The sequence below is a fragment of the Macrobrachium rosenbergii genome, chromosome 42 (assembly GCF_040412425.1).
Source record: "Macrobrachium rosenbergii isolate ZJJX-2024 chromosome 42, ASM4041242v1, whole genome shotgun sequence".
Lineage (NCBI taxonomy): Eukaryota > Metazoa > Arthropoda > Malacostraca > Decapoda > Palaemonidae > Macrobrachium > Macrobrachium rosenbergii.
Window position 1 is genome coordinate 23,239,345 of NC_089782.1, and position 26,685 is coordinate 23,266,029.

At 36.1% G+C, this 26,685-nt stretch overlaps 2 protein-coding genes across 2 annotated transcripts in view; both read left to right on the top strand.

Moving 5' to 3' along the window:
- CenB1A (Centaurin beta 1A) overlaps nt 1-15,897 on the top strand; it is a 55,967-nt gene extending 40,070 nt beyond the window's left edge. The window contains 4 exon segments of the mRNA XM_067085222.1: nt 30-196; nt 2,708-2,821; nt 6,245-6,351; nt 6,683-15,897. Of these exon segments, the coding sequence (XP_066941323.1) occupies nt 30-196; nt 2,708-2,821; nt 6,245-6,351; nt 6,683-6,839 (545 nt within the window). The 3' untranslated portion in view covers nt 6,840-15,897.
- A 4,641-nt stretch (nt 15,898-20,538) lies between these two features.
- Nucleotides 20,539-25,810, top strand: LOC136828051 (hematopoietic prostaglandin D synthase-like). The gene is made up of 5 exons (XM_067085745.1): nt 20,539-20,693; nt 22,861-23,032; nt 24,207-24,390; nt 24,574-24,697; nt 25,547-25,810. Exons 2-5 carry the CDS (start codon nt 22,900-22,902, stop codon nt 25,709-25,711), a joined length of 606 nt encoding a protein of 201 aa, XP_066941846.1. The 5' UTR covers nt 20,539-20,693; nt 22,861-22,899; the 3' UTR covers nt 25,712-25,810.
- The last annotated feature ends 875 nt before the right edge of the window (nt 25,811-26,685 follow it).

The following is a 26,685-nucleotide window of genomic DNA, read 5'->3' on the forward strand; positions in this document are numbered from 1 at the left end:
AATTATCATACTAATTTTAATATTTTCAGTGACGGAAGAGTCATTATCAACGCTTAACGCTGATGTCCTGCTATTCCGTGCCTGTGAAGCTCATAATTTGCCCATGATGTGTCAGGGTTTGGCATTGGGGGCAAATAAGAATTGGCATAATCCTGCTCAAAATGGAAGGACACCCATGCACCAGGCAGTTGAGAGTGTTAGTTTTGAATTCCTTTTTGTATATGCAGTTCACCAACTTTACACACTTTAAATTATTTCCATTAGAATTTTGTAAAAACTTATTTTGTCATTGGCCATTAGATTTTTAATGTAATCTTTTATGCATATAATTAGCTATTCTATTTTATAGCACTGCTTTCTCATCTTGAGTTTTTAGTGGCAAAGCCTAAAACACTGTTTTTGCAATACATGTTTTCTACAAACTTGTTAATCATAAGTAGTATTACTCAGTGTGCTATGGACCCAATCACATCAACTTGATAGATCTTGAAAATTGAAGTCCTGCTGAGCTTACCAAGTTACAGACTTGTCCTTCAAACCAACATGGTATTTCTCTGTACTATCCTCTATCTTGAGGAGTGTGGAGAAGATATGTAGAAGAGCATGTTTTATTTGAAAAACATTGTTTCAATAAGTAGCCTGAATTGCAGTTTAGGAGGGAGGATGAAGCAGATTAGTCCAGAAGGAAATGTTTTCTTTGAGTGAGTGGAAATCCTCTGCAGTTTCCTTATCGTAGTCCAGAAGGGCCAGGAGTAGGAGACAGAACAGAGGTAACACTCTTGGAAGCTTGAGCTGACAGTGTAGAATGAGCAGAAAAAGAAACTCGGAAGAGGAACAAATCAGGCACCAATGTAAGTTGTGGTCATGAGCCATAGATTGGCAACTAGACTCTGGTGGTACCCTAACTGAGACAAGCTCGAAAGAAGTGACGCTAGTTCTGTTTTGCTTGAGGGATCAAGTGGACTCACATACACAAGACTTAATAGGAACGGTACCAACAGGGTCAGGAAACAAAAATGCTTCTGGACTTGGCTTCAAGATGTTCCTAGGCAAAGGGGACCTCACTGGAGCAGCAGGGCAGGACCTCTTGACAGCAGAATATCTTGCAAATTAGGAAAAAGTAGTAGACTTTGAGATATGGAGATAAAGGGTACTGCCATTGGTAATGGCTTGGACACTTATGTAGCAGATTGCATAAGAACAACCAAGTACACTGAAGCTGACACTGGAAGAGTCCAGAAGACTGAAGCTGTAGAGTATATGGAGTTGAAAAACTCTTCAAAGCTGTTGAGTACACCTTTGCAATTGAACATGCAGGAGTAGGTGGGTACAGGTAAGCTGAGTACACATTGGCAGCTTAAAACGCAAGATCAGCCATACTACATGGGATCAGCTGTGTACAGGATCAGGGTAAGTACACAGGAGCAGTTTGAGTTAACAGGAGTAGAATAGTATTACAGGTCAGTCAGGTATATGAAGGAATGTGTACAAGAGGAGAACTGAAGTGGACATTGTCCAGCAAATGGGAGTAGGGGCCTTAACAGTCAGTGCAGAAGTGGAAGGTGAACGCTGACAATGGCAAAGAGACAGCAGACAGTTTAGGTGGAGCAGTGGACTGTGGCTCACAATCAATATTGAGTCTGGCTAGGAAAGCGGCAGAAGCTGAACAATAACCTCCAGTGGTAAGGAAAGAAGAGGTTGAACAATAGCCTGAGGAGGGAACATAGCACAAAGAATTATTGTGGAAATGGAATGAGCAGGAAAGTGGTGGAAATATCCCCCCCAAAGATGACAAGAGGACTGTCAGGAGAGGGAGACATCCATGGTGAAATTTCATCAGGCAAGAAAATATGGGGGTCAAGAATCCTGGAGATGGTTAGTTCCTCTTAATCTGCTCACACTTAACAGGGTGAGGCAGCTTCACAGGGGAGGAAGTTGTATCAGATGAAACTCAAAACTTGACAGTTGTGGTTGCAGTGCAATGAGATGAGTCAAAGGAATTGCCAAGTGTGATGCCAGAAGTATGACATTTCATCCATGCTGTTGAGTGTACTGGAACTACTGAACTATGAACTACACTTGGGACACTGCAAATGCAGATCCTTGTCAGTCCAAGGATGGCATAATTGAACAGCAGTACTTACCACTTTTGCCCACACAAGTATGCTGAGGTATGATTAGATTAATATACTTCCCAAAATCACTTTATACTAAGCAATTAGAAAAAACTATTAGATCAGTGATGAACAGCTAAGATAGAAACTTAGAACCAAAGATAAGCAACATTGTGAACTAGTGAAAACATAAATTATTTTGTGCATAAACAGTGTGATAAAGACAAAGCAACAACAAAAATTTCCTTAACATAGTTCATTTGAAAACCAGGCAGAATGAAAATTCAAGAAAATTGTTTACAGAATTAAATTACAGGAACTGTCAAACAACTGAAAAGCTAAGACTTATGGAAACACATCGGTAAACTTGGTAAACACTGAGCATGACACCTTCAGGTAAATTGAATGAACATATGAATGAGTAAAGAGATTTGAATGGTGTGTTCTTTCAAGATCTATCAAGTTTCTGTGACTAGGTCTGTTTCAGTGTACAAGTGGTCCTTATGTATTCAGAGTTTAGAAGCTTTTACCAAAATAAATTTGTGAAAAATTAGGCTTTGAGCATTGTAGCTAAGGGCTTTTTTACTTTGCAGGGTTCTGTTATGGCTCTAGAATATATGCTTATTAATGGATCCCGAGCTAGTGTTCAGGATTCAGAAGGCCGAACCCCACTCCATCTTTCAGCACTTAATTCTAATATTGGTCAGGTAAGGAATAAAATTTTTTTTAAAGATAGGTAATCTGTTCATTTCATGATGGAGCAATTTGACTTAGGTCAAATTCATGGAAATTAAAATCAGGTTACCTGTGTACAGTATGTGTTGTGAACTAGCCCAGTAATTTAATAAAAAATAAAATAATAGTGGATCTTTGCTTAGGAAGAGAAATTATTTCAAGCTAAATAAAATGGATTTATTTATACAATATCAGTTTATAGGTTATGGTATCAGTTTTATATGTGAGGGGGAACATGGTAACTGTTGGTTATTGTTATGAAATAGTTACCATATATTTATGTGTATAAAACGACATTTAAATCTTAAAACTCACCCATAAAAATTGGGGGTCATCTTGTATTACCATTCTAAAAATCAAACCTTGAATTCTAAGTGATGTTTATCGGTAGGGTAGCCTCGGCCTCGGTGTGATAACCACCGACATACATGATAAGATTCACGTTATGAAATAAAGTGATGATAAAGGTAATAAAACCATTTTTACTTTATATATTATTGGTGTATCTTCATAATAAGTAGCCTATTCGAGGAATGATTCCATATCAGTAAAATCAACTTTTATCTATGTAAGGCCAGCCAGCTGACAAAATGTAAATATCGAGTTATGGTTGTGCTCTCAGCAACCTTTATTTTTCGGTAACATAGTGTAATTACGGTAGTAGTTAACATTTAGGATAACATAATATTCATTTTTCACTAAAAATTCAGGCTGTTTTTAACTGTTTAGAACAATTCAGTCATACAAATGATAATTACATAGAATAATTATCATACATTATCGTATTGTTGTTAGGGGTTGCTTCTGATTGGCGATGAAATGTGACCAAAACAGTGGTTATCCTTTTAGGTGATGCGTGTAGGAAAAACATGAAATGGGATCAACTTTATTTCATTTACCGTATATACTCATTAATGCGTGATCTCACACATCATGCAACCCCCAAATGTTCACCCATAAAAAATTATTTTATCTTGTAACTTGTGTATCATGCAAGTTCCTTTTATGAGAGAGCGGATTACTATGGACTAACCTCTTTTACTCCATCTCTTTATCCCATCTTCTAGTTAAATAGGTTAAAGGAGTAAAAGCGAATGATAAAAGTATCGTTAGTTACGTTATACTCGTTGAGTAAACAAATACTGCCATAAACAACCAAACGAGAAACAACAGTTTCGCTTTGAACAGTCTAGGCCATGGCTATGAACAACCAAACCGGATAACTACAGCTGTTTTTATTGTATTTCAACCATTGTAGGATAGTAAATAATTACTGTGGTTATGTTACAAATGATAAGTAGAATAGGAATGATATATATTTTACATTATACTGTACCCTCATTCGCTATGGAGAAAAGATCGCAAGGAAATATACTGCTAAATTTAAGCTGCAAGTTGTAGCTAAAGCTGAGGAAACAAACAATGTTCAAGCACTAATGACTATAAATTATCGTGCATCAGCAACAAGGATGAAACTCCTGAACTTACAAATGCCGTCACACTTGACCGTAAATAATATTGGAGAGAAAAATATTTTAATCAGGACTACTGGGTATGAAATAGCACATTTTACTGTTGTTTTAACATGCATGGAAAATGGGATGAAACCTTCCCCCATGTTATGTTTAAACGGAAATTGAATTGATGCTGAAACAAAAATTCCCGGAAGGTATTGTTGTCCACGTTCACAAAAACCTAAACAATGTAGATGGCGCATGATCGCTATGTTTGTATTTTATAATACAGTTAGCAATATGCGAATACATCCAATATTACTGGATACAAGGAAGTAAAGCATAACTCTTTAAAAGAACCATGGAAAAGATGTATATTTGTTATGTTTGTATTGTATAATACAATACTAATATGTGAATATTACTTACGCTAATTTTATACTTCACATATAATGCGACCCCCTTAAAATTAGCTTCAAAATTAGGTCTTTAAAAGTCGCATGATACGCGAGTATGTACGGTATTTTGAATTACTAAGGATAAAGTAAGTAAAACAGCATTTGCAATAACATCATCTTTACATAACCAATATTTCATAAGATACCTGTTGTTGCAAAAGCTAGCCTATACACAGATGGTTTTGTAATTTAGCAGTTGTCTTATACTACAGATATGAGATAAATTCATGAAAATTTGTCGTAATTTTTTACCTCGTCTTATCTAAAGGTCGTCTTATACACGAAAATATATGGTAAATGAGAGCATGCCTGAATGCTTTATTCTTAAATGAAAGGTGAAAATTGGCACAAGGCAAAGAACAGAGACAAATAAGTGAGAAGATACTAAAGGAAACGGATGAAGAGTAAAAGGCGGATAGTTATGCCACTGGGCCCAAAGGAATGTGGATAAGTCTTTAATACCTTTTGCAGTGTGTAATGCATGGCACAAAGTGGTACCCATATATGGTTTAGTGCAAAAAAGTGCTTCTTAGAGAGTCACAGGTTAAATTCCTCTCCTTACAATCCCAGGTTTCCTTGATACCGCCTTTATTTCATATTGTCATGTAACCATTTCAGTAACATTATACCTTACACTGGTGTTTACTGAAAAACAGTGTGAACAAGAATTCTTTGTTAACTCACAAATGAGGAAAGAAATCCTTGTTGCAGGGGATCATAAGACTTGTTTAACACCCAAATGAGTGTTATCAAGAGATAGAGTAAGAAAAAGAACAATGATGGAATCCTTCCAAGATTAAACATTCTTTTACTATGGTTTTTAATAAAATTTTTTATTGTCACAACTAGTCTGCAAGCTTCAGTAACTGAAAATTCACTGAAAACTTCAGTTCAGATATGAAGCTAGTTTCCCAATATTGTTGCATAAAATCATATAATCAAACAGGTGTTATTGTCATGTAATAGCAACAGATATAATGTCACTCAAGTATCATATTAACGTGAGTATGCTCTTCAAACCTCAGTAATGGAACACATGTATACTGGTACTTCAGTTGATATATATATAGTGTAGAGTACCTTCTTCCCCAGTTTGGAGTTCAAAGTCTCAGTGAAATTCTTCTCATGGATACCAAGTCCCTTCCATTTAAGAATTACTGCTGTATAGAACAAGAAACATATTTTACTGTATAATATTTGAAGCCCATCCTTGAGGTTAGAAAATAACTTTGAAAAATTCTTCACAGTGTATTCATGTAGTGAAAGAGTATTTTAATGCTAGTTACTGGACGTTTTCTTCCATTATTTTCACCTAATGAGACCACACGTTTCCTATGAAGTCTTTGCATGACTGATATGATGCGTCATTTAGCACATCAGTATTTGTAAAGTATGATTCTTTGCTTAATGATTGATTTTTTAATTTTAGGAACCGAGATTTAGTAATTAGTTCAGCCCCTGTTATAAGTTTCTTCAATTACAGGTTTGTTTATTACTAAAGCATCGTGTTGATCTAAACCAGACCGACAATGATGGCAATAAGGCAATTGATTTAGCTTTAAAGAGCAGTGAACCTGATGTTGTTACTCTGTGAGTATCCACTGTGTAAAATTTACAGTATCTGCATTATTGTGTTGATATAAAAAATGTATACAGTAATTAAATTTTTTTGGTGTTCATAGTAAATTCAGTACTTCATACGCAAAAAAACATTACAGTTGAGAATGCACATTTTTGTATTCTACAAGTATTAAGTTGCAAATATTGTTTTAATATCAAATTCACAGTAGCTTGGAAATACATTCTTATGGATTCAGTGTAAATGCTTGATTGTATTTGCCAAGAGAATTTGTGTATTGCTTAGTGATTAAAAAGACAGTTGCAGTTATGTGTTGACATTATTGTTTTTTAATTTTGACAGGTTACGTGTGGCCAGCCTTAGTGAACACATTGATCGAGATGGTGGAGGGGAAGATAACATGTTGACGGACTTCCTTAGAGATTTCCAAGAGAAAATAGTTAATCAGGGTCACAATCGCTCTCGTTCTGGTGAGGGTGCTCCCCCGCCAGAAAATTAGGGAAGGAATGAAGTTGCTCATGCATGTATCCTCTGCCATAATGAGAGGATTCGGGGAATTTTTGTAGATACTTTATAGATTACATATTATCAGTTTTTATATTTCTCGCAGTTTTTTTATATATTTTTCTCTCTCTCTCTCATAGCTAGTTTTATAAGTTTTCTGTTCTCCCCTTGTCCATTCCTTTTCTTTTTCATTGTATAATTCTCTCTGTAATGTGAACAGTAGCATTACTATTGCATTTTGTGATAAAATGGACAAGATACTGTAAAATATTTGTGATTTTAAAATGCAAATTCTTTTGGGGAAGTATAAGGATGGTTAGAGCAAAAACTCACTTTTTCAAGTTAATGATGAATTGAATATATTAAAAAATACATTGGAATTTTTTTTATGGTGTGGCAGGAAAATAAGTACATGGTAGTAACACTTCCTCTTTAGTGTAACCAGGGAATAAGTTATACACATATACAGTAGGAAAATGCTAAAAAGCTGCAGCAGAATGAACTGTCAGAAGCCCTGGGTGACAGTTTTTGCACCTGCAGCTGTATTTTCCATTGTTAGGATGAAAACCAGGTTCCTCAGATCTTTACATTTTAAAAATGGTTTAACCAGATCACGAAAATTGGAATTCTTAAGCAAAATTCTGTAGGTGTGTAGCATAAAAGCAGACAGCCCTTATTAAGACTCATTGACTTTATCATAATGAATTAAGCTTTGTAATCCACACTGACTCCAAAAGTGCATGTAAAGCCATTCAAAATTATTGCCCCAAAATCACTATATAAGAAAAGAAGCTCTCATTACATAACTTAAGCCCATAAAACTATTGAAATATGTTAGATCCCTGACTATGTATGCATTAAGGGAAATAAAGCTGCCTATAAAACAGGTAGTGCTGCAGCTACTGTAATTAGATTGTATACCTGTTCCTCTCGAGAGATTCGTAACTATCTCTAAATTATGTCTTCGTAAATGGCTTGCTTAATGGTGTGGTGAATCAGATAACAAAACTGTTGGATTGGGTTCTTCCATCTAAAAAGAACACACATTGAAGTAATATTTTGTCTTCAGATTGGTCACATGTGACCATGTCCAGTGCAGAACAACACTTACAACTGTACATATGTTCTATGTAACAGTTTTCAACCAACAACCAATACAAAGTTTTGGAAACAAATACTTAGGGAAATTTTCCAGTCTTCAACCTTCTAGCGTACATAATCATCATGTTTTTAATTTGTAATTTATTAAAGATAAATTAGCAAGAACTAGCCAGTCATCTACCTTTATGAGAGTTAAGAACATTGATGCAGTGGTTTGGTTAAACTTTTTTATTAATTAATGATAATAGTGATCCACTCATATAATATATGGGTTTTTAAAATTTTTGATCTGACTTATAGGAATTAACAGTTTTCTTTCCTTATTGTAGTCACCTAATTTTTACATAATCCCTCATGATCTATTTGACTGCGTTTAGGCAATAATGAATTTGGTAGTGGTACATTAAGCTCTTGATTTAATTTGACTATCAGTGATTCCTTACGCCAGATGTATCAGGAGGGATTCCATAAGTTTTCTTAGCACTTGGATTAATCTCATAATTTTTACTTATTACTAGTCACTTAGTTTAGAGTGGAGTTAGAAAGGTATATGAAAACAACATGAAATAATTTTTTGTTCATTAGAAGTTAAAAGTCAGCACTGGTTTTGCAAGTATATTATTAATATAGTTTTGTAAATTTGCTTAAATGAAGGTAAATAATCTGGGTATTTCCAGACTTCCTTTTTATACGAGTTAGTTTCAGATGGCACATGGTATTTCTGGAAGGTTAGGTACAATATGGAATATTGTTGTTTTGATGATGGTTCACTGTAATTAATATTCTTTTCTAGATTTCAGACTTGGTGATAAAGGATAACTTGATTGCTGGATAGAGACAGTTAGTTTTGAAGTGTTATTAGGTGGATTAAACCTAAACCTTTTAAATTTTTTCTGAAAAACCTTATGGTACCGTCCAGTATTATGAAAGGGATGTGAATTCCTTTTGAACAGGTAACAAGAGGTTTGGTGTTGCTGTTTAGTACATTTTCTGCCTGCCATACTTGCTTTTTTTAGCTAGTCTGAATTTTTTTTGAGAGTGCTTTTTATTTATTTGCTAAGGTTGTACTTTCACTGTCGTTTACTTACATTATAGTTGTTTGGTATAAGCTGTCTTTCTTTCATGGACTTGATTTAATCTGGCCATGTAAAATGTGAAACTGAGTTTAGTAAGCACAGTCCATTTTTGCCTATACCTTAAAATTTCGTACTTTCCAAAGCAAGTTGTTTCAGTTAGATACATTAGAAAATGTTACACTCAACTTTTATAAATTTCTAATTCATGGAAAGTGACAACTTGAATGTGTGTTGTCTGGCAGGTTTTGATAGTTCAGTTTAGATAGTATCATAAACCTGAAGTAAAGTGTTCTTCCAGAGACCCCTTTGAAATTGGGTGGAATATGTTTCTTTGTATACTGTTTTATATAACAGTCCTTTTCAGGTTTGGATCCACTTTCCTGTAATTTTGTAAATTGAAATATAAACATTGAAGTATTTTGCTGAAAAAGTTTTTCAGCCATTGAAAACTAATTTGATGTGCAGTAGGTGTGAATTGGGCAGGTTTTTGAGAATAGCAAGCATTCTGGAGTTTTGTATTTAAATTATTTTGTGCTATGCTATTAGCATGTCATCCTTGCCAAAGTATATCCCATAGAAATTGATAGTGTACATAGGTCAGAAATTTTTTGAGGAAATGTCAAGTCGGTGTGTTTTTTTTACCAAGGCTATAGGAAAAAAAATAACACAGTACTTCTGTTTTCAGTATAAAAGTACAATGGAGTGATTTGTATCAGCAATTGGAAGTGCTGAAGATGAGCGAAATGTTGAATGACAGTAGTATATTAAGCATAACTAGTATCAACTGACTGTGGGCACTAAACCTACCATTTTTATATCTGTGGGTTGGTAACCTTTCTTTGAGAAATTCAGGGACAGCTCAGTTTGGAAACTTCCCAGGGTCATGGATGCAGAGTATAGCTACTTGGGGTTGTTAGATTTTTGAAATTAAAATTTTAGTATTTGATGGAAAGTTAATGCCTCAATGTTTTTTTCTAATATCCAAGGTTTACTGTACTGTACTTATCTTTTGGGGGATGTGTTTGCACTGTATTACCGTAAAGTTTAGAAGAAATGCACTGTATTACAGTAGAAAGGTTAACAGGAAATCCCATTTTCATAGTTTTAATTTTTAATGGAAATGTGCCATTTAATTTAAACACATGTCCTAGGTATTAGAAATGTGTAGGCATAGAAATACTTGGGGAAGTAAAAAATGGACTTGTAATTTATTGGCTTCTGTTGAGGCCAAGTTAAAAATCTGTTTATGTAACATTGCTTAATGCTTAGTTTGGAAGAACTGTGATTTCTGGACTTTTGTGCAGTCTTGTTTCTGAGAATAACGAGTAGATTGGAAATAATGGACTATTCCTGCCAGTTGATAGAAGTTCCTCCTTAATACTTCATTAGAGTAAGTTTTGCTATTGTACAGATACATTTTATCTTTTTGCCTAAATGCTGTATATGTATTGTAAATGTATATTATTCTAACTTACAGAGTTTTTATTTTCAAGATTTATTTGGGATTTATAGTAACTTTTGTGAAATTATTTGATAGAGTACATAATTAGTAAGGTCAGTAATACTGCATCACAGTTTCCAGTTGTAAGATTTGCACCTTGCCGGAAAGTAAAAAAAAAAAAATAAAAATAAAAACTTATCAAGTTTTGTAGAAGAGATTAGAATTTTGGCTTGTAAATATGACAGCAGAGGTATGACAGGCACACTGTATTTTCACACTCCTCACTGTTTTCTTGCTCATCATTTCTTGTGGCCAGTGATCCTGTTGTTTCTTGGTAACACTAGTGACATGGATTCATGCAGTCACATACAACAGATGTAATGTGAAAAATGTGTCATTACCTGTCATTTTTGTTCATTTCTCCAAGATTTCATGAAGCCAGGCCTTTTATTTTTATTGCAGTTATTATTATTTTTGCTTCTGCAGAATTGATAAATCTTGGGCTATGTAAGTATATATTTTTATGGTAATTTTCATGGATATTAGGTTTTCTTTCAAATTTGAATGGTTCTTTTTGTTATTAGTCTGCCAGATGTCAGGTTTAGTTTGTTAGCATACACCATTTAGTGTATCATTCTTCATTACTTGTTCTGCAGTTAATTATTAAGATTTATGCAAAGTAAGCTCCTCATTAAAACTGGTTTGGGTCATCAGGTAATTTATAACAAGTGGAAAAACTTGGTAGTGCATTATCATGGCATGTTATACATAAACCACTCAGCCAATACTCATTTTTCATGCCTGTGATATCAGCATGGTTATTTCATATATACTTTGTATGGTGTGCTTGTAGAAGTTTCAAAGGGATTATTGTGTTCCAGAGATGGGAGCCATTCAGTGCTGTGAATTTGTAGCATTCGGTGTAAGTTTTGTTGATGGCAGTAACGGCAAAGGCGGAAAACTTTTTGTAAACAGAATGTTAGCAGGCATAAATGGTGGAAAAAGATACAAAACCAGAAAGTGCAGAACATTTTGGGAGGGTGATTGTTTCAATGTTCGAGTTGCCTAAAGAATGAATAGATTTGTTTGTTTATCAAATCTCAGACTGAGGTTCATTCCTGTGTTAAAAAGACAAGGAAAACTAAGCTAAAGAAAGTATATTGGGGTTACTGTATTTTAATGTGCACTCACATGTTGATTTATCAGTTCATCTGTATATAGTGAACAGTTACTGGTTGGGATGGGAGGAAGCTTATGAATAAGAATTTCATCAGTTTTAAACTAAATTTTTTACATTTTGAAATTTGGCAATATTAAGTTTTACAGGTCTATTAGTTAGGTTTATGTAAAACTCAGATAGTTTGCTTATGTTCAATAGCTGTACCGCATGATTCACCTGCTATTTTGTAAACTGCTGTGGACTTGACGCAACTGTTTGCCCATACCCATCTAGCAGAATACTACACAGACATTGTATATCCATATGCTAGATGAATTTGCCATGAAGTTTAAAATAACAATAAGTGCGAAAGTGGATTTTGTAATTTAAGAGGTTAATATTTTTTCAGATGTTCCAGCATTGCAGGAAATGCATATTAAGGTCCCAGAATTTAAAGAACAAACTTATTTTTCATTCAAACAACTTTGTCAAACTAAATTTGAGAGGCCTAATCATTCACCATTAAGATATCAAGTAAACTAAATTTGAGAGGCCTAATCATTCACCATTAAGATGCATATAAAGCTCCTTTTAGTTGTATCTTCCTCAAAACTGAATAACCAACAGTAGAATCTTGCATCAGACCAGCTTGGAACCATCTTTTCTAGAAATCCTCGTTCCTAATCCTTATTGTTCATTTCTCCATTGCTTTGAATGGTAGCAGATCTGGAAAGTAAATATAGAGATTGTAGGGTGCATGATTGTACATGAAAATATGGCTATAAGAAAAATCTCAATATATCTAGAAGTGCAGATTTTATACTAGTAACAAATATTGCAACTGAAAATGGACTGTAATATCTTTTTAGTACAGGGATAGCTGATAAGGCAGTTACACAACCATTATTACAGTATTATTTCTATGGTCTCAAAATTAGGTGGTATTCATTTGTCACCTCACCTAACTTTGATTAATGAGCTTGTTAATCTACATAGATTAACAAGGTTCTTGGTCAACATCTAGTATTATCATCATCATGACAAAATTTGAAATACTTAAGCCAGCCATTCAGGTAGACTCATGTACTCTAACTTAGCAAGAAACCCTTTTCTTTTTTTTTTTTTTTTTTTTTTTTTTTTTTTTCACAGCTTGCCAAACCACCTGACTTGTGAAATGCTTGAAAAATTTAACACTTACTCAACTTGTTGGCTACTTGGCATGATACAATCCTTCATTGTAGAGGCTGCAATGCAACACATAAACCTGTTCAAACACAGAGGCTTCTTGCAATAAGTAGTCTGTAAGATCGGTTGTAGAATTTAATCTCATTTAGAAACTGACTAGTTGGGCAGTCTTAGTGAAGGGTGTCAATTTCAGCTTGGAACAAGGTACTCACGCTTAAAAGGAGGCTTTAATCAGTGTCAAAGGTTTTTTTGTATAGAACAACATGAATTAGTAATAACATCTGAAAAGGGCAAGAGACAACTCCAGTGGTGACTTAGTTGTCAAGCAAGTGCCCACCTGTGAAGTTTATCAACAGACTTACTTTGCCTGTCTGTAATGGCTTATGATGTATATACTGTATATAAGATGTATACTTGTATGAATATTGTGAATTTATAATTTTACATTTTCAGAATGTATATAGGGTGCAGAATGTTTTACTTGACAGATTTTAAATATTTAGTGATAAATTTTTTTCATGGGAAACAAGTACTAGTTGAGAGGTTTAATTGTAAAAATGAATTAATGAAACAACCTAGAAATAGGCAGTACCAATCCTGCTCATGAAGTTTCATGTGACAATATTGCTAAGCTTTTTTAGACTCATTAAACTTGAATGCTTGCCTGCAAGGAAATCAGTTTTGCATTAGAAAACTTTTGCCTGTGCTCTAATAATACTGTAACTAGCAGGTTAACTTCATATAGCTAGGTTTGTTGTTATTCAGGTCTTTCCATTAAAGTTTGTCATCAAACTTGAGGGTGTAGTTGCATTTTCTGGTGTTGGAGGTAGCTGTTTACTGGAAACTATTTGAATACATAGTACTTAAAAACTATAATTCTTTTCTCTTGTGCCTTGGGTCTCTAGTTGTGACTGACTGCAATGACAAGGGATCTGTGATGTTCTATTACTATAATGCAATTCAATTTCTCTAATATTTGCTTAACAAAAAACTCAAGGCTGGAGTGGAGCAGGTTTTCCTAGATGTTTATTTAAAAAGGCTTGTGGTACGTTGATTAAGTATAGTTTTATTACTATTGAAAAGTTGTTGTATGCCAACTATTCTCATATGATAAATCTGATTATATTAGTAAATTATATGTGAATATTTTGGTCTGGATAACATGCTACCTGTGAGTAAAATGCCAGTTTTGTTAACCATAAAATGTTAGTATAGTTAAAAGTTGCATCAGTTTATAACTAATTTACTGTGTTCATCTCACCATTTTTATAAATTAGTTTAGCAAGACCACCGAGTCACATTTCTGAACCTCTCATAGTACTCGCTTAAGTTTTCCAGAAAGCAGAAAATATTATGTGTATTTGGAACTGCACATGGAAGGGAGTTTTTAGTGTTAAAAGCTGTCTCAAGTCTTCATCAGTGTAGCCACTGGTAATTTATATGAATTTGCTGTTTTTCAGTCGTATAAATTTTACCATTCTAAATCTTTGGAAAACAGGGTAGAGGAATAAGCAATGAACATTTGTGATTATGAATTCTAAAGTATAAAATGCAACCTCCTTTAGATATGATAGTCTTCTCTTCAGCATTATAAATAGCAGAAATATTACTGTAGAAAACATACTGATCGTACTAGTTTTTTTTCTATTAATTATACTAGAATGTAGTCTGCAAGGCCTTGACTTTTAAGCTTACTTGGACAATGATCACTCTTGGATTTTGATTTTTCACCAAAGATTTGCAGTACATAGATTTATACACTAACTCCAATTTAGTGAATGCTTTGAAGAAACAAAATGCTCAACTCATTGATTTTCATTAAGAGCATCCACTATCTTTTCTCATGTAGTTTATTAAGACGTTTTATGAATTTGTTTAAAATATGCAAATGTTTTCTTTTATGGAATCATAATCCCTAGTAGGGTTGTATGGGTTATTTTTTCTCAATGGTTGTATCGGGACAATTGCTGCCTTATGTGCTGTAGAACTTGGAATTGGGAGAAAAAGTCAGCCAAACGTGAAGAAATGAAAGCCTGTTCTCCCTCAAGATCATTTACGTGGGGATACTACAGTAGAGCGAGTTCCCTATTCATTGTTTACTGTAGGTACTAAGGTCAGTGTAAGGTATCTTTATTTTCTTAGGGTACAGCATTCATGATAAAACAGTATACTGTACAGTACTATGTTGTTAATGTCCCTTGACAATTGAAAAAAATTTTATGCAGGTGTGTTGTAGCATTCTTTTGCCTTTTGCCATTGGGACTTGCAACACTAAGTGCTTTAATATTTTTTTGATGGCCTTATCAACATTATGAAATAGAGCTCACTTTATAAGTATTAAATGGTGTTGAATTGCAAAAAGTATAATTCTTTTTTCCTTTACAGAAGGTGTTAACTGTGCACATGCAAGTTTTATTTTACTTAGATTACAAATGTATATTAAACATTGCAGATTGTGCAGTAAATGCTATCTTTATGTCACGAACACATCTGCAATTTCATCACACATTTTCTTGGTGCCTCATGCTATAAATGTTCTTGTGCCTGAGCTGCCTTGTTGGATCGATTTTTTTAATGATGATTTTTACAGTTTTCTATTAGTTTTTCCAGTTATGATAATCAGCTTATTGTCTTCTACTGCTTTTGAAGTGGAGTACAGCATAATATATTGAGAATATTTTCCTTGAATGTAATTTGTAAGGGAAAGTTATTTTTAGTATTTTAAGCTTTTTAAAATTTTGCATTCACTGTAACTCCAGAGTTACACAAGGTTCTTAATTAAATCCTTTTTAGGTATGCAGATGTAAAATAACATTGTCTTCTATTTTTTTGCAGTAAATATGTTTTAAGCATCTTTACATTCCAATGTCTGAAAAGTTTTATTAATTTAAAGCACTTGTATTAGAAATCTAGCTTACAATCTAAAAACCCTCAATTTTGATCCATACAAGGTTAAGGATGTAATTGATTTTTATAGATTTGTGTACAGTAATGTGAAGGCTTGATATTTGCTTGGTTGAGTTTTGTATAAAGAGGAAATTTATGCTAACTTTGTATGCCAGCTAAATAAATGGTTATGATGTGCTGGTCACATTTCTTTAATTATGCCTAAGTGTTCTTTTTATATCAGTCCTCCATCACCGTAGGCCCACCACTTGGTCTGGTGAGAGGAAAGCTCTAGAACATAAGGGTACAACCAGATAAGACTGGCTTTTTGCTGAGCCTTAGTCTTGTTGACAAACAATGCAAAGAAATTGACTAGGTTTTGACTGTTTGGTGGATTTGATGAGGGATGGAGTTTGATACCAAGCTTCACCTGTAGATCTGGAGTACCAGACATACTTGGGTTTGGGAAGCCTTCTTAAGCCAGGACTGTGAAAGCTAACTAAATTAGCTTGGCTAAATTATTTAATAATAACAATGTTTCAAGACAATGTTAGCCCTCAAGTCTGCAGACTGGTGGTCTGAAAGGAAGGTCAACATCCATCCTCCCAGCACCAACATTTGGGGCTTTGTCTCATCCTCAGACAAGGCCCCGAGAAAGGGAAGGTTCAATATATTTTAAGCCACAAGTCTAACATGACCTAGCTTGGAAGGAAGCCATGCCAACAAAGTCCACGGCTCCTGCTTCAGAGAAGAAAAAGAGATCCCCACCTTACAAAGATGTTTGAACCCAAGGTCACCTGTAGGAAGCAGGTTTTGGCTCCCTCTGGGAAATCGTATATTTGCTGGGGAAGGGCAGGGGGACAGCTGTAGGGTAACCAATTCCCTGATCCAGAGATCAAAGAATCTATCTCCTTAAGCAAATCCCATGCAAACAGCTACTGGGATAACCTGAAGACCATTTCAAACTCCAAGGTAAACACCAAGGTACTCTCTCTGGAGGACATCAGGTGTCGAGGAGTCACCCTGGTAGCTTTCCTGAGACCACTGTACTCATGAATGAACAAAATCCTCTTGCCAAAATACCTACCCAGTCCAGCCTACTTGGTTAAAGGACCATCAAGTCCAGTAGAATTGAATTAATAACCCAACCTAGTCCTAGTTACAGAATCGGTGCCAGACACTAAGTAACACAGGGGACCATGCATGGAAAGACCCATGCAATGATGGGTGGTCACAAGCAGTCATGAACTGAACCACCCACACTGTCCATGATCGTCTGTCCTGCACACACATGCTGGAACCACCACCCTTAATTTCCACCAAAGCACCAATGTTTATGAGAAGACTTTTCAGCCATCAAGCCAATTACTGCCTTCTGGATCTTCTCCCTGAAACTTCATCAATCAGAAGGGAGGACAACGTGGAAGGTGGTCTGCCCATTTTTTCAAATTGCTAAGGCCACTCAAGGCAGATGTTTTACTGCTGGAATCATAGGTGAAGCCAAGCTCAAGCACCGAGGTACTTGAACACCAACCCATGCAGGGAACCTTTGGAAGAAGCCAAATGTTCCAGGAAGCAAAGCACAGAAGGCTCTCTTGGAAAGCCCAGGGTCCACAGCTCCTTGTTTCCTGGGACTGTTTGTTGAAATATCAGAGGCAAGGGAAGTGGGAACCAAAGCAGGATAGCAAAATACAGGTTCTGCTGCCACAGTACCATGCACACCCCATATAAACCATGGTTGTCAGGTCCGTGCACACCCTTCACAGATCACAGTTATCTGGTCCTTGCATGCCCTTCACAGACCACAGTCGTCTGGTCTGTGCACACCCTTCACAAACCATAGTCGTCTGGTCCATGCATGCCCTTCTTAAACCACAGTTGTCTGGTCTGCGCATACCCTAAACAAATCACAGTCGTCTGGTGCTTGCACGCCCTTCACAAACCGCAGTCGTCTGGTCTGTGCACGCCCTAAACAAACCAAAGTTGTCTGGTCCATGCACGCCCTTCACAAACCACAGTCGTCTGGTCTGTGCACGCCCTAAACAAACCACAGTCGTCTGGTCCATGCACACCCTTCACAAACCCCAGTCATCTGGTGCGTGCACGCCCTTCACAAACCACAGCTGTCTGGTCTTTGCACACCCTTCACAAGCCAAACTGAATGTGATATGGGTAGATGTGGTGGCTCAGCAGAAATTATGGGGGTCAAGGTAAGCACAGTATAGGAACAGGTCATACTAGCAAGGTATTGCCCTTAGAAGAGAGACAATGGTCTTCACCTTCTTCCTCATTTAAATACTGTATATTGCTTCCACTGTGCAGGTGACCAATAACAATACTGTAATCCAAAAATTAACCACAATCATTAATCATTCAAACATGCAAGCACTTCTGAAAACAGCTTCAACAGCAACCACCACTGATGTGCACAAATGCATCTCATTATGCCAGTTGAAGAAAAAGTGGTGCTGCACAACCAAGTGAGTCATTCCCCAACCTCTTTACTCATACCACCAGCTAACAATCTTGTTACCAGCTGTTACTGAAGGCATTCCATATAAAGACAAGGAATTGTATTGTTTGAACAAGTGATAAATCGTGAAAAAAGATGACAACTCCACATTCAAAGTTCATTGGAAATTCATTGGACAAAATCTGCCTCCTACCAATAAAACTTCTTGGGCAAAAGAAATGGCCTTTTTTTTTTTACCAAAATTTAATTCCACATTACCACCTACTCTAAATTTGGAGATATAAACAATACTGCAGGAGAAGTTTGTCCAGCCTGAAGACCATCACAGACTGAATCTGTTCAAATCTTGTATGAATATATGGTTTTAATTACCATGCAACAATTTGACTGCTAATGGCTAGGACAAGGATGTTTTCAAAGGAAAAACAAGTTGAAATTAGGAGGGATCCTCCTTATCAGGAAAAAATTCCTTATAAAAGACAGCCTTGAAAAAACAAGTCTCCAAAACCACACAAATGAATACTCAGTCAAGAAACTATGACAACTTCAAGAAATGACCAAATTTTTATAGGTTCAATTTCTTTTTAGGCATTATCTGCAAGGGAACAAGATTGAGTGAGAGATCACCAAAGTAGAGAGAGGTATAGAGACTGAAGAACTAGGTGGCAAAATCTTGATAAAGTTTTTAGTTTTTATGACAGTAATACGAATTGAGATGCATTAAAATGTAAAATCTTAAAAATTTAAAATTAGGGGAAACAGAGTTACATAGCAATGGTAATTATGGGGCTGCATCCCAACTCAACCTAACTTATGGTAAAACCTTATGGGAACCTATAACTGAAGTCAAGCTAATCTAACCAAAGCTAGGGACCTGCACCATACTCTTAACCCAGGGTAAACGGTGTGGCATTGGAGCTAGGAGGTATTTAGCCTAACCTAACATAGGGTACAGCACTTTACTTGAATTTATTAACCTACGGTGACCTGTCCTCCCTTCCAAAGGGCCCTTGCCTCTCTCTAACCGCCCGCCACCCTCCCAACAACACCTAGAGACTTAAGCACGGTTTACACGCTACGATAAATTGTAGCGATTTATTGTAATGAAAAGGTTGTTACAATTTGTCGTTATGTGTAAACAGGAGATCACTACAATAAATCGCTACGATCTCCTGTTTACACGTAACGACAAATTGTAACAACCTTTTCATTACAATAAATCGCTACAATTTATCGTAGCGTGTAAACCGTGCTTTAGGCCTCTGGGAAGAATGTCTCTCGATTTATGTAGCCTAACTCAACCCTTGGGGAAAGCACTAGATTGAGATTTCACACTCAAGACTTGTTTTGCTGGCAACTCCCAACCTATAAATCGTACACAAGATGGTCCCTTATTTAGATAAATTATACCGCTTCCAACGTGTCCACCCGATCTCAAAGCGAATTTGCGTCTCTTGGAAAGTTAGAACCACTTCATGATTTCTTTAAAAATCACATCACCATCCGTTCAAGCATTTTCCGGTATCAGTTAATGGTACTGCGGTTCTAACGTAAATATGATTAATTAAAGCAAATATCCATTCGTATTGGGGTTCTGATGTGTGTGGAGAGAGAGAGAGAGAGAGAGAGAGAGAGAGAGAGAGAGAGAGAGAGAGAGAGAGAGAGAGTTGCTGGCTTAGCATGAGAACATTATTAGCCTCGTGACAGTGGTGACCAAGGTGGGAAACAATCTGAAAGCACTCGAAAGCCACTACTAATCGGTACAACAGTTACTGGACATATACAAAGAAAAATGTAGCAGACTTCAAAATGAGTTATTAAAATTATACGCAGAAGCACACCCTGAGAATGTCGCAGAGTTGATTCGTTAGATCAAGAGGAAAGTGGTGTTTGTAAGAATTATGACAAAAAAATCCCGAAAATGAAAACGAATTGTATGTACAATATTATTATTATTACGCAATTATGCAAATATTTTAAATAGATAAATTGTCAAAGCATTTTATCACTATTATTTTTTTAAGCACAGAAATTTTCGCCCTAATTATTATCCAAAATAAATTAATTTCACAAACATACATAATCTAACATTTGCATTTTTTCTCATCGTTGCTAAAATAAGTGGCAAAATTGGCACATCACATTCTTCAAGCATGTCCAGTGTATACTTCCTGACATCGTTATTCGTCATAACTTCTTTTACAAGAAAAGTAAGCTTGAGGAATGGAAACAGTCATCTGATCTTCCAGCTCATATTCATTATCTCAATCACACTATCACCTTATCTATACTTCAAGTTCGGTCTACCAACATGAAATAACAATAGGAGAGAGAGAGATGAAATGATTCATAGCTTGAAGAGGCGCCTGTGTAACAGATAAAAAGAAAAGTGCAACTCATCCTTACTCCTCGAATGAAGGCGAAAGAGCAAAAATTATCAGTAATCCCACCCCTGACTCCGCATATCAGCAAACCAATAAAGTGCCTGCTAAGTGATTAAACGCAGTTTGCCGTGACTCTTCCTTTGGGTAAGTCGTGTTGTACATCGCTCCTAGTTTCGTTTTTGGTGGGGAAGGGGGCCGGGTTTGGTATCTGAAATTTATTGAGCTCAAGTCTATGGTCTGCAGGTAAAACGAGCGTGTTTATTTTATTTAGCGAGGTTAGAGGTAAACTGATAAAGTGTACGTTGTGGAGCTTGCTAAATGTAGCCTATAAAGGAATGTACATGCAGCTGTGCCTCGGGCCCATGATCATTAAATTGTTACTACATTTGTGAGGACAACATTAATATTTCTGATTTTCCTTCACAAAATAGTCCATGCATTTGTAGGTAAACCGACACAAGTTGAAACATCCACTATGTACAACTATGCACTAAGTACAGTTCATACATATATATAAAAAAGCCTCGTCACATAAGTCATTCAGCTACGGAACTGACTAACAACGGAAACGGCTACTCAGAAAAGAATGTTAAGATCTGTTTTCTTTTTATGTAAAGGCAGACGGGAAGTGCAATCAAAACAACCGATTCAAACCCTGAGAAAAAAGGAAGACAATGAGATGGTCAAGGTCAGATGACATCCAAATATATAGAGGAAAAAAAGCTTCAAGACTGGTGAATAACATAAATAGGATGAAAGTTTCTTGCTAGATCGTGGGACACTCAGAAAACTTCCAATGGAATCTGGCCTGAATGAAATGTAAACTTTTATAGGTGCATTTTATGCTCACTGAAAATTCAAATTTAGAGTTTAGTTAGATGTACTTTAAAATTTCTAATTAGGGAAGAACAAGGCGCTCTGAATCAGATTTAGGGTGAAATAAACTACAGTAGCGGGACTACTAAAAATTCATATTTAATGTGTAATTCTATGAATTGAAAATTCAAATTTAGGAATCAATTACACGCATTCAATTTGTCTGACCCAACATAAGATCGTACAAGAGAGATCAGCTCACAGTCTGTCTAGCGTGATGTCATTTGGTTTCTCTGGAAGTTAAAGAAAACTTTCGTTACTCTTGATATTCCCAAGGCTTTCGAAGATTGTACAAAACTGAGTGATGAGGTGGAGGGGGGTGGGGTGTCTGGTGCGCGAAGTCGTAGGTCACACACACACCGAGAACCAACGAATTGAGTTTCAGAAATCCTAGTATAGGTTTTCACTCATGTCAATTCCTAATCACAGCTTTACGTTTTTAAGACTAGTTTTTACCCTAATGTTAATGCAATGTAAACGGGGTTATTGCAAAAGACCACAAATGTAAAAATACATAAATATAAAACTTTAAAAAATATATAGTTGAATCATTGCTAACCTACAGCAATTTTTATCCATAAGGTTAGTGTTCATCCATGAATTTTGCAACAATTGAAAAATAAAGACCCACCACTACAATAATATTTTAAATAATACCCGACATGATATTAACTTATGCTAGCATTGTTCTAGTACAGGTTCTAGTTTAAGGAGGCTTCATGATATCAAAGTTTCCTTCTTCTGTTAAAATTTGCCACAACTGTTTGTCCATCTTAAGAAAGAATGACACAACTGCATTATCAATGACAAGGACTGAATACTGATGTTAAGGGATTCAAGTGTATAAATATCACCAGGAGAGATAAAAGGCACTCCCTCTGCACTTCACATTATCTCATCCGAGCTGTACAACTTCAGCTTCACTGACTGATTGCTCGAACACTTTTGAGCGACAACTATTTCGGGAGCACACAAATCAGTGTCATTTAGAATAAGGACTCCTTATTCTAAAGAAACAAGGAGTTCTTAGGCTCAAGGATTAGGATGATGATTTGAATAAAATAGTCATATCTGGAAATACTGTGATTCATGAAGCTCTTCAGCTTTGAAAAACAGAAGCCCAATGGCCACATTTTAATAATATAAAGATTATAACCTTGCATAAAAAGACCTCAGTTGGTAGGATACAGAATCAAAGTATACCTATAGTAAATAAAAACAGTAATTCATTTGTGATAAGTTATTTATATCCATAGCAGTAATAATAAAGAAATAGCTGTATTTCTAAAAGGTATTCTAACATTAATTCATAAAGTAGTTTGTACTTGCGCCTGACAAATCGGGACACTGACGCTAAAAAAAAACCTGTCCTTACCTTTTCTATTTGAGTTCATTGAAATAGTGGCAAATGTGGTTTTCTAATTTTTTTTTTCAGACTCCACTGACAGCACGCATCCCTTAAGAACTAGCCACGATGCCCGAATACAAACTGATCTACTTCAATGCGAAGGGAAGGGCCGAGCTCATCCGCTGGATCTTTGCCTATGGAGGCATTCCTTACACGGACGAGCGCATCGAGAAAGACGACTGGCCTGCAATGAAGAGCAGTAAGTGGTGTTTAACTTTAAAAATTAAATCTAATAATAAAACCACTGCTTTAAAACGAATTCCAAATACAATCTTAAACTTCTTACTCGCATTGGTTCACTGTTATTCTTTTATTTTCTAATAGCAGTTTTGCCTCCTGCCGAAACAAGGCTCTCCAGGTTTTCGAATGATTATTACAATAAATTTTGTAATGATTTTATAATTTGCTTATGCGAAGTATGTAGCAGACAATTTGGCAATTGAAATTCATGAAAAACCCGCCATGAAATATGTTCACTATTAGATGATGATTACAGGAACACTTAAATTGTATGGGAAAATATATTACCGAACTGAGCATCTGTTAAAAATCGTCAATAACCTAGATGTTGTGCCGCCATTTTAATAGACACAATCAATCAGTCAATCACCCCTTTTATTTTCTATTTTGTTTTTTTTACTCAGGAACTTCCTGCTATGAAGTTTCTTAGCGACGTCGTCTTTATTTCATCATAACTACTGCTACGTCATTTACATAGCTAAACTGTATTTTTCTCTAGTAACGCCACTATTATTAAGGACAATTTATATGTACTGCGAAATTTTAAGACTGGCAAAATGATCGAACATTCGAAGATATTTTCCAAATTCTTCAGGAAACTACCACGTCTCCCCTTATAGCATAATTTGTGTATCATTTGCCTGAATTTTGGAAGTCGAATGTTTCGACAACCACAGACTTGGCATGGTAGGCTCACAGCTGTCCAATAGTTAAAGCATTCTGAGAAACACGATTTCATAAAAGAACAAACCCAAGAACCGTAAATTCAGGGGTAATAAACGTAGTCATTACCTTAAAAAAATCTCAACCGCAATCATGTTCCCCCTTTACTGATTGTCTGGTACTCAAGAGTAGGAATATTTCTCCATAACTAGAGAAATTATGACGCTCTGGGAAGCTGATTAAACTACTGGAATTAACTGACTGATTGATCGCAAGTTATCTGGTGTCACAACTACTAAGGTTGCTGCCTTAGAAAACTGTTGGAATTAATGTTACCAAAGATGTATGTGATAACTTTGTATATCTGAAAATCCCTTGGATGACGCATGCCTAAATTTCTCAATCCCCCCCCAAAAATAAAATCATACTATTTGGCAAAGCTAAACAAATTTTACATTTTCCCAACACAGCCATACCCTTCGGAAAATTACCTTGCCTTGTGGTCGACGGCAAACATCTGCCCCAGTCTCTAGCAATGGCCCGTTACGTGGCCAAACAAGCTGGACTGGTGCCAGAGTGCAGTTTACAGTCGGCCTACTGTGACGCTGTTGTGGACACCCTTACTGACATAGGCATGGAACTCTTTAAGATTCAGTAAGTTGTATTTGACTTAAAAACACGCAGTGTGCTCTAGCACAGCACAGCACAGCACAGAGAGAGAGAGAGAGAGAGAGAGAGAGAGAGAGAGAGAGAGAGAGAGAGAGAGAGAGAGAGAGATTAATACCCAAACATCTTAAGTTGTCATCACGTAAGATTTCGCTTCGTTTTCCATTTCAGCGTCATGACAGACGAGGAAGAGAAGAAGAAGCAATATGCCGAAGTCAACCAGAAGACCATAACGCCAGCACTGTCTTACTTGAACAAGAAACTCGAGGACCGGCAGTGGATTGTCTCTGACAAGGTAAATATGGTTAGCACCTTTATCATACCTGTCGCAACTAATATACCGTATTTTCTTGTCAATATTTATGCACATTTGGGACAGCCACAGTAACTCGTTTGATTACATATTCTGGAACCTCTTTTTGAAAATATTCATGGGTATCCTTGAAAGGAGAGAGAGAGAGAGAGAGAGAGAGAGAGAGAGAGAGAGAGAGAGAGAGAGAAGGTAAGTCAATTCCCAAGTAGTTTTGTTTCCAAACAATCACGGTTCAATACACAATAAAAATATCCACTTTTTAAATTTAACGTCTGGCCTTGCAGTCCTTGCAAGGCAAATTAGAGAGATGAAAATTCTATCTGTCACTCGAAAGCTTCGCCTGAAAGTTAATCTCTTAGCTTGTTTCTCGTTGAAAATTACAGAAATTCATTTGTGGGTAATGAATCTTATAAAATATATATGGATGAATTGGTAACCAGCTAATTATGAATCTCTACAAAGCTACCTTGGGTTCAGACTACCACTGAGTATAATTACTAAAGTTAAAGCTCGTATGTATGACGTATAATTCAAACTATACCAGCAATTAATATCATAACAGCATTAATCCGATCTTTAGGGCACTCCCTTCAATTGACAATTTCATGATTTAATCTCATATATTTTACTGTTCATTTTTAAAACATCGTATCTGTTTCCTTTTGATAAAAAACAGACACAACGAAAAGCAACTGAACTCACCATGTGACCAGGATCAGTCCTGCATATGACTGCTGGGACCATTTTGGCTGCGTTCGTAATTAAAGACGAATTCCTCATACAGTAACTCTTTAATCCTTTGGTAAACTCAGTGCCTTCTACTTTCCGCAGATCACGTGGGCTGACCTTGCAATTGGGATCATCGTAGGTGGCATTGCGAGCAGGAAGGAGGAATTCCTGAAACCTTACCCAAAGCTGGCGTCTCACGTCCAGAAAGTCGCATCTCTCCCCAAGATCAAAGAATGGATTGACAAGTCACCAAAGACCGAGATGTAATAGGCTGGAGACCAGCAAAGTTCCGTTGGTTCCTTCGTTTGTATGATCCTGTGACACCATGATACACATATGCCAATTGCAATAAAGTCGTTTGACCAATCGCTGATTTTATTTATTTCATACTGATATTCCTTTGCAATTCACCTTCAGAGCTACCCACAGAGAATAATCTCGTGCTGGTGAAAAGCCGGCGCAGTCCAGAAAGACCATTGCCTATGGTTAACTTTTTCGTACAAAAAAACATGTCCATGACTGAATTGCAGAACTTTTAATTCAAGTCACGTGAAAACTGGAACTCTGGGTACATAACTTTCCAGTCAGAGTTTCACAAGGCAGCATTCTAGAATTTCCATAATTTATTCAGTACATAGACCGAAACAAATTAAACAACGACATGACTAAGTGTATACTAAGAGGATAAACTTAAGCTTAATCTCAAAACAGCACCACTGTAGTAAACAATAGAGGAAGCAAAGGCAGTTTGGAATAGAGATATTACCTGATGAATCATCTAAGAAATGCAGCTTTCATAAAAAATCGTCTACATATGGGCACATTCAAAATGATTGCGCACAACTGAGTACTCAAAAGATTAAGTCTACGCGTGAGTCCACTGTAGATGCCAATACAGTGGTTAAACAAATTACTTACTGGAAATAACAAGGGTTATCAATAGGGGAACCAAATTACTACTGAACGGGTCTAAGAATTAGCAAGCGTAAAATTCATGTGTCAAAGATGTCTTCTGAATACGCAAGAGTAGTCACTTAAAAAAGTAGGCGCAAATATTTATTCCAAGTGACACAACAGGAGCATAGGGCAGAAAAATGGACATAAATGAGAGCGAGACAAAAATTCACTCGTTCTTAACCTAATGATTTCAAGGATTACCTTAAAAATTCAGGGAGTCAGTAATTATAAATATCTCTACAAAATTCAGGTTCTGTTTGTTCAAATGATTGAAAACCTGAAGA

Excerpts from the sequence above, each read along its gene's own strand:
- LOC136828051 (XM_067085745.1), top strand. The coding sequence starts at position 22,900 with ATGCCCGAATACAAACTGATCTACTTCAATGCGAAGGGAAGGGCCGAG. Across the intron at positions 23,033-24,206 it reads CTGGCCTGCAATGAAGAGCA|CCATACCCTTCGGAAAATTA; the intron begins GTAAGTGGTGTT and ends TTCCCAACACAG. Across the intron at positions 24,698-25,546 it reads AGTGGATTGTCTCTGACAAG|ATCACGTGGGCTGACCTTGC; the intron begins GTAAATATGGTT and ends TACTTTCCGCAG.